Raw genomic sequence first — 12,914 nt, 5'->3', positions numbered from 1 at the left:
CCAGATCTGTTTGATACCACAGCTCAGTGACCACAAAAATCAGATGCATGTTGGCTAGCCGTCTGGGCCGCTCAGGAGTGGCTTCCCCCCAGAGCGGGCATCGGAACTGCCTTGTGTCCACGGGCAGAGGAAGGGGCTTGGGGCCGAGGCTTGAGAAAAGGCAGGAGAGTGTTGAAAGGGGCCCTTCTTGTCTTGGGCTCGCTTACTCTACAACAGTAAGTAGCTTTTGTGCAGTAGAAAGGGGAGAGAGGAAGAAAAGAGAGATCGCTTTCTCCAGTTTTCTTTTCCTTCCTTTTTGCTGGACCTTCTTGACTCTAACCTTCCTTAAATGCCAAGAGCTTTTAGTGCCCATAAAGTGTCAGGTGCCTGGTGAATAAAGTGAGTGAGAAGTGATGGGATTGAGTGAGAGGGGAGAGCACTGGGCAAGGCCGGTCAGCTGCAGAGGAGGCGCGGTTTGACCTGGGCCTTGAGCATGAGTGGGATTCAGAGAAAGTGGGGGGGGGGGGGCACTCTCTGTAGGAGGGTCAGCGGGAGTGAGAGGCAGAGGGAACAGCTGGCTCCTGTCGAAGTGAGGGGTTTAGGACAGAGTGAAAGGCTGATAGCTGCATCTTTTTGGACTGCTATAAAAAAATACCATCAACTTGGGGGCGGGGGGGCTTATACACAACAGATTTCCTTCTTATAGTTCTGGAGGCTGGGGAGTTCCGGACGAAGGTACAGGCAGGTTCAGTGTCTGCTGAGGACCCACTTCAAGGTCGCAGACGTTCACCTTCTCGCTGTGTCCTCACATGGCAAAAGGGTGAGGGCGCTCTCTGGGGTCTCTTGCACAAGGACTCATCGAATTCCGGAGAGTTTCACCTCCATGACCTGATCCCCTCCCACACGCCCCACCTGCTAATGCAGTCACATTAGGAACGTGATGGTTTCAACGTAGGAGTTTTGGGGGGGACACAGACATCGGTCTGTAGCAGCCAGAAGCACTTCGGCCGGGATGAGGTGGACTGTGCAGCTGTGGCGAGGGGGTGTGAGGCTGATCTCACAAAGAGGAGGAGCCGTTGAGGATTTTTTAAGACTAAAAACAGTGACAGATCTGGAAATTCTGTATCCCTGAGGGTCAGCTTTAAATTTTACCTCTGCAGAGTGGTTTGGAAACCAGAGAAATTGTCCACTAGTGAGGGGAATAGGGGGTGAGCTGCGCTGGTTGCTATAATTAGAAGAAGGAAGGTCAGAAATAGAAATTGCATAAAACTTACTCACAGGGTTGGAGCAGAGTCTGAGAGTGGGGAGAAGGCTGAAAGACAGGGAGTCACACGTGAACAGTGCCGAGTTTTATGTTGCAGGAAAGTAATTTCATTGGTAAGAGAAATCCGAGGTGAACACTACTTGGGGGAGAAAGGGCTTTATACCTGTTAGCTTCGAGAAGGAAATGTCCAGCACACGGCGATAGACTAGAGTCCGTGGGAGACTAGGACTACATGTAGGGGAAACAGAGACTGTCTGTCTCCTGCCCAGTCCCCTCTGGCCGCACCGGTGAACACACTCAGGAAAGGACCCTGACTGCCCTCTTGCCCTGGGGCATGCTTGTTGGTGCAGAGATGGGGAGTTCAGCTCTTCCTTGTTCGAGAGATGGCAGGTTTCACCTGGTAAGTTACACTGTCCCAGAGTTTGAAGTAAAAATAATCTGATAAGAGGTTTAGAGATACTTGGTGAAGACGGATCTGAGCGTGAAGTGGCGCTTACCTTAGCATTCCCTATCTGTAGACACTGGTTCGACTTTCTGGAAGTCCCCTTCAGGTGGTTTTGCTTTCTGTCTCTAAAGTTTTAAAATGTCATCCAATTATTACATTTCAACAAAGTATTCTTTCGCTCCCTGCCAGGTTTCTACACTGTTTCAGATTCCAGCCTGGAATTGAAAGTTGAATTCAGTGTGGTGGGAACAGCTAAGGGCTAGCTTAAGCTAGGTGTGAGTAATTGTACTCAGACAAAAACCTGGGGGTGTATTTGCTCTCTGCCCTATTTCAGGCTGCATTTTTTAATCTTAACACAAGTGTGGGCTTTGTTTTTATTCTCTGATGTTTCCCTCCACCTCCAGGTGCCCAGATGACTATTATGAGCCAAGCTTGTGCAGAAAGGTGTAACATAATGAGGCTGGTGGACCGTCGGTGGGCAGGGATCGCCAAAGGAGTGGGCACCCAGAAGATTATTGGAAGGGTACATCTAGGTGAGCAAAGGCACTGCGGGAGTCTTTTCAGAGTAGCAGATTCTTAAAAATTTATTCTACATAGGTATATCTGCTCTGGCAAGCCTAATCCCCAGAAATGTTAAATCCTCTGTTCTGTCTGTATTACACGTGTACATGTTCTAGCTGGTTATAAGAAGATCAGTCACTGTGTACTTCCGTGTTCCTGCTCCTTAGAATCCCTTTCAACTATTATTGCTCATTTCTTTTGGTGCCTGCCTCCATATTTCAAAATAACGTGTGTGTTGTGCTGTTACTGATATGTAAATACTGTAGAGAGCTGAGCCATCTAATTGAAAGTGATTGTTTTTCCGTTTGTGTCTAGTATTGTGTTTCTTGTAATAATTCTTTTGTTTCAGTCATTTGGGATTTGGTCATTTGGGATTCTATGTGTTACTCAATCCCCAAACACTTACCTAGTTGTGTAAATCTTCCTTATGCATTTCGTCCTGTTGACGGTTCTTCTGGAGACTGGACGGGTGTCCAGAGCTGCACCACAGCTGCTGTCACAGAAGCTGCCTTCCTGGGTCTCCAAGGCCGCTTTCCCTTTGCTGTTAGATCAGATCACGCACATCCCTTCTCTCACTCTTTGTACTCTTGCTCCTAAGTCTGTTAGAGTACAGCTTCCAGTAGCTTCCCAAGAGAAAGTAAGGGAGGAAACTGAGTCCTTAAATATCAGAGCTTGTCTTTTTTTTCCTTGTATTCTACCAGTCTGGCTAAGTTGGAAATCATCTTTGTTTTCCACAGTTTTTGTCAGTGTTGCTGTAGAGAAGCTGGCTGCTGTCCCAATTCTTAATCCTTTATGTGAAAGATTTCTTTTCCATTTCTGAAGCTTGCAGACTCTTCTCTGACCTCAGTGTTCTGAAATTTTGCAGGGTTGTACTCAGGTGTAGATCTCTCTTCCGCTGTGCTGCGTCCTTTTCATTCCTTGCACCCTCCCACCTCCCGGATGTCTGTTGCTTGGGTGGAATAACCCATCTATCCTGGGCTTGTCTTCTCGTTTTCTTTCTTTTCCTCTTTCTCTCTTCATGTGTCCTGGGTGTGTTAATTGTTTGCCAGATTTCCTCAACCTTGCCTTCCAACCTTTCTATTACATTTTGCATTTATTTGACTTCTGTGTTAAATGCTTTTCTCAAACGTCTGGTGATCCTTGGCATCTGCTCGTAGTGAAGACTGGGACACCAGAAGGCTATTTGGAAGATGACGTGGGTGGGCAGTCATGGTGGTTGGTGGGGGATCTGGAAGTTGAAAGGGAGAAGAGGGCTAGAAGCTCAGTAAACTTACACTTCATCCCCCTGGGTTTCAGTTACCTGCTTGCTGTATCTCTGTCTCCCTCCGTGCCCACCTCTGTATTGCCCTCTTGAGAAAATAAACCCCTGGTCTGCTGTGGGTGAAGGGAGGAAGTCACCTGACTGAGCAGAGAGAACCCCAAATTCTAACTGTGCCTCCCATAGAGACTTTGACCAGTCTTCCTGCTCTGGACCCACCTCTACCCCTGTTTGCACAGGTCCTTATTCATCGCCTCTGGGGAGTTCTGAGATATGAACTGGCTTGCTTCCCTGTTTTCCTTACTGTCCTCTGCTTTCTGTTCCAAAATTATGTTTCAGTTGTTGTGTCCATGCTTTTTGTCCTTAGTGATCTTTACCTTAAAAAAACAATTTTATTGTAAATTTTTAAGGAGTAAATGGAGGTAAATACATGTGTTCAGTCCTTCATCTCTAACCAAAATTTTTTTTTTCTTAATAATTTAAATCCTTTTGGAGCGCCTGGGTGGCTCAGTGGGTTAAAGCCTCTGCCTTCGGCTCGGGTCATGATCCCAGGGTCCTAGGATCGAGCCCCACATCGTGTTCTCTGCTCGGCGGGGAGCCTGCTTCCCTTCCTCTCTCTGCCTGCCTCTCTGCCTACTCGTGATCTGTCTGTCAAATAAATAAATAAAATCTTTAAAAATAATAATAATAATAATTTAAATCCTTTTGAGTGAGACTCAACCACTAGGTACCATTTGGACTTAATCTCCTTCTGGCCTATTTTCCATGCATTTTGTTCTTGAAAAAAAAAGTGGTCATATATGGGGCACCTGGGTTAAAGCCTCTGCCTTCACCTCGGGTCATGATATCAGGGTCCTGGGATCCAGCCCCGCATTGGGCTCTCTGCTCAGCGGGGAGCCTGCTTCCCCCTCTCTCTCTCTGCCTGCTGCTTTGCCTACTTGAAATCTCTCTCTCTATGTCCAATAAATAAAAAATCTTAAAAAAAAAGAAAAAAGTGGTCGTATAGGGGCACCTGGGTGGCTCAGTGGTTTAAGCCTCTGCTTTTGGCTCATGTCATGATCTCAAGGTCTTGGGATGGAGCCCTGCATCAGGCTCTCTGTTCAGCAGGGAGCCTGCTTCTCCCCACCCCTCTTCTCTGCCTACTTGTGATATCTGTCTCTCTGTCAAATGGATAAATAAAAATCTTTAAAAAAAAAAAAAGTTCAGCTTACAGTCACAGTTGTGCTGAGAAAAGAGTTCATTAAAAAAAAAAGTGGTCATATAACATAGAAACTTACACCATTTTATGAAAAAATAACATTTTCTCACTGTGTATTTGCACTGTGTATTACTGTGTATTTCATAAGCATCATTCAGATGCATAGCATTCTGTTGTATGGGTTTAATGGTCAACTTTTAGGATAAAATTATCCCCCAATATTTTATTATTGTAATATGGCATTGGATTTTTGTGTAGTTTTATGCACATTTTAATTTTTTCTTAGTCAAGATTCCCATAAGTGAAGCTACTGAATCAAAGGTTATGAATCCTTAAAGGCCCTTGATGTATTTCTAACCCGTACCAGAGTGGCTTTCCCAGTGCTGAATCACGTGTTCATCTTGAGGTCCTTATACAATCAAGGATTCTTAGTTTTTACTCCCTTACTGTACAGATTAAAAAAGGCTGTTGTTTTTTTTTTCATTGTAAGTTTCTTTTCTTTTATTGCAAGTGGTAGTTTCTGCTCATTTCTCTCTTTCTTTTGTAATATATTTGTCTATTAGAGTTTCTGGGTTTTCTTTTGTTGATTTGTATAGACTAAGAATAGTTTAAAAACACCTTCCTTGCATATACGTCCCTACACGTGGTAGACCTGTACTGTCACGCAGTGGTTGCTTCCGAGTCTGAATTCTCAGAATTTCTGTGGTTTTTAAGTAGGAAGGTGATAGGAGGAAGTAAAGTAAGTATCAGTCCCTCGTCTCCTCCTTCCTTGTGGATGGGCAAGCTGTGGCGTTTGCAGCTGTGGCTATGATAGGAAGAAAACCTCCAATTATAAAGGAAATCTAAGTAAAGGGGAGCTATGTCACAGATAAGAGGACTCAGGATGTCAAAAGTGGTAATTCTCCCACATTTGTCAGGAGCAGAATCATTGTAATACCCTTAAGATCTCAGCAGGTTTTTTGTTTTTTGTTTTTTTTGTGAGACATGATGTGCTAACTTAAAATTTTATATGGACTGTTTATTATAGGAATAGGCAAGATACTCTGGAGTAATTTCCCCTTCTAGATGTCAAGACCAAAGTACTAGAACAGAAACAGACCCACGTTTACATGAGCCTTGATAAATGAGAGAGGCAATCTTACACAACAGAGGGAAGTTTTCAGGAAAGGTGCTGGGTATCATACAGCTGGGTATCCATGTGGAAAAAATGAATCAGAACTTGGACCCTGTCTCTCACACACACAAATAAATGTCAGTTCAGGGTTGATGAAAGACCTTGATGTGAAAGGCAAAGTCAGAGCTTTTAGAAGAAAATATAAGAGAATATCTTGCTTGGGGAAGGGGTTCCTTAAAGGTTAAGAAGGAAATTACTTGACAGATTTGGCCATATTAAGATTAAGAACTTTTATCAAAAGGCATAAAGGAAGTGAACAAACATAAAGTAGGAAGGAATTTTTATAGCACATAGGACTAATAAAGGATTTAGATTCAGAATATGTACATTCTGTGTGTGTTTTCTGTCCTCCATCTCAGTGAAAAAGACAGTATAGGGGTGCCTGGGTGGCTCAGTTAAGTGTCCACCTCTTGATCTCAACTCAGGTCTTATCTCAGGGTCGTGAGTTCAAGCCCTGCTTTGGGCTTCACACTAGGCATGGAGCCTGCTTTAAAAAAAAAGAAAAAACAACTTTATAAAAAAATTACAGAAAGGACTGAACAGGCACTACTTTTTTTTTTTTCCCCCTAATTAGAAAGTGAACAGGAGCAGAGGGGAGGGGCAGAGGGAGAAGCAGACTATGCTCCAAGCCGGAGCCTGATGTGGGACTCCATGCGAGGACCCTGGGATCATGACCTGAGCCAAAGTCAGATGCTTAACCGACTGAGCCACCCAGATGCCCCAGGCTGCTATTGAACAGGAAACCCAAATGGTTAAATATATGAAAATTTGTTCATTATTAGTCAGGGAAATAGAAAATTACTTGCCAGATTAGCAAGATTTTAAATCTGATAATACCAAATGTTGATGAGAATGTGGGGCAGTGGAAGTTTTATACACTGCTAAAAACATTGTAGAAAATAATTCAGCGTCACCCAGCAAAGTTGAGCCTAATGTCCCCTAGAATTCTCTGATTCCATTTTCTTTGATATGTATATGTACTGTCAGAGAAACTGAATACACACCAGGAGACAAGTACCAGAATATTCAGGGGACATTGCTTATGACAGCATAAACCTGAAAGCAATCCAGAAAGTCCCAGAGCAATAGAATCAATAAATCAGTTGTGGTCTCTTAGACATTATAGTACTCTAAGGGGTGATTTGTAGAGAAAGAAACAGAGTCATATGTACAGGGATAGATCTCAAAATACTTTCTGAGTAAAGAAGCAAGTAGTAGTTTAAAAACACAAAGTTAAACAGTAATGCTGCTTAGAAATCATACAGAACTGGTAAGGATTATTTATTTATCATTTATTTTTTTTTATTAACTTATAATGTATTATTAGTAGTATTAGGGTACAGGTCTGTGAATCATCAGGCTTACACACTTCACAGCACTCACCATAGCACAGACCCTCCCCAATGTCCATAACCCAGCCACCCTCTCCCTACCCGCCACCCATCAACCCCCAGTTTGTTTTTTGTTTTTTGTTTTTTGTTTTTTGTTTTTATTTGACAGAGATCACAGGTAGGCAGAGAGGCAGGCAGAGAGAGGAAGGGAAGCAGGCTCCCTGCTGAGCAGAGAGCCCGATGTGGGGCTCGATCCCAGGACCCTGGGATCATGACCTGAGCCGAAGGCAGAGGCCTTAACCCGCTGAGCCACCCAGGCGCCCCAACCCCCAGTTTGTTTTGTGAGATTAAGCGTCTCTTATGGTTTGTCTCCCTCCCGATCCCATCTTGTTTCATTTTTTCCTTCCCTACCCCTCCAAACCTCCTACATTGCCTCTCAGATTCCTCATATCAGGGAGATCAGATGATAATTGTCTTTCTCTGATTGACTTATTTCACTCAGCATAACACCCTCTAGTTCCATCCATGTCATCGCAGATGGCAAGATTTCATTTCTATTGATGGCTGCATAGTATTCCATTGTATAGATATACCACATCTTTATCCATTTATCTGTTGATGGACATCTAGGTTCTTTCCATAGTTTGGCTATTGTGGACCTTGCTGCTATAAACATTCGGGTGCACGTGCCCCTTCGGATCACTACATTTGTATCTAAATACCCAGTAGTGCGATTGCTGGGTTGTAGGGTAGCTCTATTTTCAACTTTTTGAGGAACCTCCATGCTGTTTTCCAGAGAGGCTGCACCAGCTTGCATTCCCACCAACAGTGTAGGAGGGTTCCCCTTTTTCCGTATCCTCGCCAACATCTGTCATTTCCTGACTTATTAATTTTAGCCATTCTGACTGGTGTGAGGTGGTATCTCATTGTGGTTTTGATTTGTATTTCCCCGATGCCGAGTGATGTGGAGCACTTTTTCATGTGTCTGTTGGCCATCTGGATGTCTTCTTTGCAGAAATGTCTGTTCATGTTCTCTGCCCATTTCTTGATTGGGTTATTTGTTCTTTGGGTGTTGAGTTTGCTAAGTTCTTCACAGATTTTGGATACTAGCCCTTTATCTGATATGTCGTTTGCAAATATCTTCTTGGTAAGGATTATTTAAAAAGCTGGGAATGAGGAAAACAAAAACCAGGATAGTAGGGAAGGTTGGAGAAGTCACTTAGTTGTGATCAGTGGAAGATATAGGGGACTTCTGCTCTTTGTGTTTCCTAACCTGGGAAATAAATATATCGATCTTTGTTCTATTATGCTTTATACTGTACACATTTCATATACTCTTCTGTTTGTAAGATACACGTAAGAACAAGGGCACATGGGTGGCTCAGTCAGTTGAGAGCTTGCCTTTGGCTCAGGTTGTGATCCCAGGGTGCTAGGTTCGAGTCCCAAGTTGGCTCCCTGCTCAGCGGGGTGCCTGCTTCTCCCTTTGTCCCTCTCCCAGCATGTGTACTGGCACGCTCTCTCTCAAAAAATAAATAGACCTTTTTTAAAAAGATATACTTAATAACAAAGTAATTATGTGTGTGTATGCATATATTTGTATATAAAGTAAGAGAACTAGTAAAGAGGCAAAAGCAAGAGACTCCAGGCAAAGACAGGCATTGTTTTGTCTCAACTTTTGCAAATACAGACTTGATTATAACAGGCAGTAATAAACATTTTGCTTTTTGGAGGTTAACTTGTGTACAGATTTTATTTCCCTTTTAATTCTTTTTTTTTTTTTAATTTATTTATTTGACAGAGTCACAAGTAGGCAGAGCGGCAGGCAGAGAGAGGGAGGGGGAAGCAGACTCCCCACTGAGCAGGGATTCCCAACTCGGGGCTCGATCCCAGAACCCTGAGATCATGACCTGAGCTGAAGGCAGAGGCTTAACCCACTGAGCCACCCAGATGCCCCTTATTTCCCTTTTAGAAAGCCTTTTGTAAGTGTGTAGGAAGCAGGCAGTTAATATTGGAGGAACTGATTCCCGTCGCCATCCTTAGTGCCAGCTGTCCTTACCAGCCGACCACGTGTCCTGATGATATCCTGCATCAAAGGATATTCTCGGTGGTTCTACTCTATCCACTTTACAAGCTGGTGCCTTCACTGGCTTTCAAACTGATGGTTGCACTTACTGGATTTTCATACTTAACTCACCTGTTCCGTGCTTTGCCGTGGCTGTGACTGATTACAGGACACAAGGCCCAGAATGGTAGATACATTTCCAAAAGCTTGTGCGAGGCTTTTGAAGCAAAAATCAGTGACAATAAATAAGTAAGTCAGATTAAAATAAAAATCCATAATCTCTTTTCTTAATGTGCTTTAGCTCAGGTTCAGATTGAAGGCGATTTCCTGGCGTGTTCGTTCTCTATACTTGAGGAGCAGCCCATGGACATGCTTCTGGGACTGGACATGCTAAAGCGGCATCAGGTAATCAAGGCTTTGCTTCCGTCTCGGGGTCGGCATTTCGTGTGTTACACGGTTATCAGCGCGTTGTCTCCCTCGGTTGTGTATCCTGGAAAACTGAAAAGCCGTGGCTTCTCCAGTCTGAAAAGGTCCTGAGTGGAGGATGTCATCATGCATGGTTTGAAATTATGTATCAGTGGAAATAGAATATCTTCTTGTGAAATCTCTCTGAATCTTTTTTATTTTTTCCCCTCTGAATCTTTTTAATCTTGCCATCTGTTTGAGATTATTTGGGCAACTTTATTCTCGTGTGTTATTTTTAGTTCCTGATAGGAACTCAGGTAATTTTTGTTGGGTTCGTAGGGATCTGGACAACACATGATGGTAATTTTTTTTGAGAGGTGGGGGAGGGGCCAAAGGACAAGAGGAGAGACTCTTGAGCTGACCCGACGCCCAGCACAGAGCCTGATGCAGGGCTTGATCTCACATCCCTGAGATCATGACCTGAGCCAAAGTCAAGAGTGAGACACTTAACTCACTGAGCCACAAAGGCTGCCACGATGGTGATGTTTCTGCTGCAAGTATACATTTAGTCCCTACTCGCTAGGCAGAAGAGCTGTGGGATTGAGGAAGGTGTACGTGAGATGTTGGGAATGGAAATGCTTCTTTAGTACAGGGAGAATGATTTGTAAATACATTAGCTTGCAGTGATATTTGTATTTCCACTCTGAAGCCTAACAATTTGTATAAAGATAACCTCTTCTGATTGAAGATGCAATTAGTGTCCACTGGGTAGTAAGATTTTTCACAGCAAAATTTCACATCTAGTCAATATTTTTATGTCACTAATACTCTTTAAAAAGATTTTTCTTACTAAATTCCTATAAAACATTGCATGAATAGTCTAATTAAGGTGCAGAATTTTAAGTGGAAGGGATGAGTGAATGCATGTGTTAATAAAAACCAGTTTTTAAACTCGTCACTGTTTTTCTCTGCTTGTTAGTCATGGTGTAGACGAGTATTCTCCAACTTGATTGATATGAAACATGTATGTGTGTACTGTGCTATGTCAAATACACAGATATACAGACCAAAAAAAAGGGTAGCATAAGTATGAAATAAAGAACAGTTGGGGCACCTGGGTGGCTCAGTGGGTTAAAGCCTCTGCCTCCAGCTCAGGTCATGATCGCAGGGTCCTGTGATCGAGCCCCGCATCGGGCTCTCTGCTCCGCAGGGAGCCTGCTTCCCCCCTCTCTCTCTATCCCTGTCTCTCTGCCTACTTGTGATCTATGTCTGTCAAATAAATAAATAGATAATCTTAAAAAAGAAAAAGAATACTTTTGTAGAGATGGCTTTGTCCAGATACCACTTTTGAGACCATTGGTATAGAGTTTAAATATAAGTTGTACTTTATGCAATAAGCCAACTGTAAATAGTAAATGTAAATGTGAATGTACAAATAGTATGTCTCAGTTTTATAAGAAAATCACTTAAGTGTTTCTTTTCTTTCTTTCTTTTTTTTTTTTAAAGATTTTATTTATTGGGCGCCTGGGTGGCTCAGTGGGTTAAAGCCTCTGCCTTCAGCTCAGGTCATGATCCCAGGGTCCTGGGATCAAGCCCCGCATCGGGCTCTCTGCTCAGCGGGAAGCCTGCTTCTCCCTCTCTCTCTCTCTGCCGGCCTCTCTGCCTACTTGTGATTTCTGTCTGTCAAATAAATAAATAAATAAAATCTTAAAAAAAAAAAAAAAAAAAAGATTTTATTTATTTATTTATTTATTTAAGATTTATTTATTTATTTATTTGACAGAGATCACAAGTAGATGGAGAGGCAGGCAGAGAGAGAGAGAGAGAGAGAGGGAAGCAGGCTCCCTGCTGAGCAGAGAGCCCGATGCGGGCCTCGATCCCAGGACCCTGAGATCATGACCTGAGCCGAAGGCAGCGGCTTAACCCACTGAGCCACCCAGGCGCCCGAGATTTTATTTATTTATTTGACAGAAATCACAAGTAGCCAGAGAGAGTGGAGGAAGCAGGCTCCCCACTGAGCAGAGAGCCAGATGCAGGGCTCGATCCCAGGACCCTGGGATCATGACCTGAGCCGAAGGCAGAGGCTTTAACCCACTGAGCCACCCGGGCACCCCTCACTTACATGTTTCTAAAACTTGGGGCCACTTATTATGCCTGGCATGTTTCCAAATTTTTACAATGAACATGTATTACATTTAAGTTCAGAAATGAATAGAGGTTGGGTTAGATGAATAAGTAAACTGTGTCCTATGAAGATGATTCTGCTATGAACTTTTTAAATGCTTAAAGTATTTCAAGATGAAATAAAACTTAAATATTTAAATTCATGGTAATTTTTTTGCATGGCGTTTTATCCACTGTCCTCAGTCTTTGGTTTCTTCTTCTAAGTGTTCCATTGACCTCAAGAAAAATGTGCTCGTGATCGGCACCACCGGCTCTCAGACCACCTTCCTCCCCGAGGGAGAGTTACCGGAGTGTGCCCGGTTGGCATACGGGGCTGGGCGAGAGGACGTGCGGCCGGAGGACATTGCGGACCAGGAACTAGCAGAAGCTCTTCAAAAGTCCGTAGAGGACGCAGGTATCTTCAGTGGCCAAGCTCTCGAATGACTTTTCTTGTTACTGGTCCGTGGGCAGGGGAGGGTGGAGCTTCAGAGGGATGGGGGCCTTTTCCGTTTCTAATCCGTGTCATCGTCCTGTCATGGATGTGTTCCTTGTCCTCTCACCACCTCCTCCTATCTCTGAATCCAGTAAAGGAAACCTCGGTGTTTAGACAGACCCATTGCTGTGTCACTAGGTACGTGCATCAGGGAGTTACTTGCTTAGGCACATTTTGGTAGGCTTCCTAAAAAAATCTTGTTTCTTTTTTTTTTTTAAGATTTTATTTATTTATGTGATAGAGACATAGCAAAAGAGGAAACACAATCGGGGGAGTGGGAGAGGGAGAAGCAGGTTTCCCGCTGAGCAGGGAGCCCGATGCGGGGCTCGATCTCAGGACCCTGGGATCATGCCCTGAGCTGAAGGCAGATTCTTAATGACTGAGCCACCCAGGCGCCCCTTGTTTGTTTTTTCCTGACAAAAATTACTACAGGAGCACCTGGCTGGCTCAGTCAGTCGGGGGTCCAACTCTTGATCTCAGTGCAGGTCTTGATCTCAGGGTTGTGAGTTAAGCCCCACATTGGTCTTCATGCTGGGTATGGAGTCTACTTTAAAAAAGAAAAAAATACAGTAAGCAGACCA

General features: G+C 43.6%; 1 protein-coding gene across 3 annotated transcripts in view; it reads left to right on the top strand.

Annotated features, from left to right (window-relative positions):
• DDI2 (DNA damage inducible 1 homolog 2) overlaps positions 1-12,914 on the top strand; it is a 44,658-nt gene that overhangs the window by 18,638 nt on the left and 13,106 nt on the right. For 2 of the 3 annotated variants that reach the window (XM_047724312.1, XM_047724315.1), the window contains exons 6-8: positions 2,093-2,221; positions 9,574-9,677; positions 12,066-12,255. In XM_047724312.1, coding sequence (XP_047580268.1) covers positions 2,093-2,221; positions 9,574-9,677; positions 12,066-12,255 — 423 coding nt within the window. Of the gene's footprint in view, positions 1-2,092; positions 2,222-9,573; positions 9,678-12,065; positions 12,256-12,914 lie in introns of those variants that run through there. The other variant, XM_047724314.1, reaches the window with a different exon arrangement.

The sequence above is a fragment of the Lutra lutra genome, chromosome 4, assembly GCF_902655055.1.
Source record: "Lutra lutra chromosome 4, mLutLut1.2, whole genome shotgun sequence".
Taxonomy (NCBI): domain Eukaryota; kingdom Metazoa; phylum Chordata; class Mammalia; order Carnivora; family Mustelidae; genus Lutra; species Lutra lutra.
This window is presented reverse-complemented; position numbering and strand designations above follow the sequence as displayed.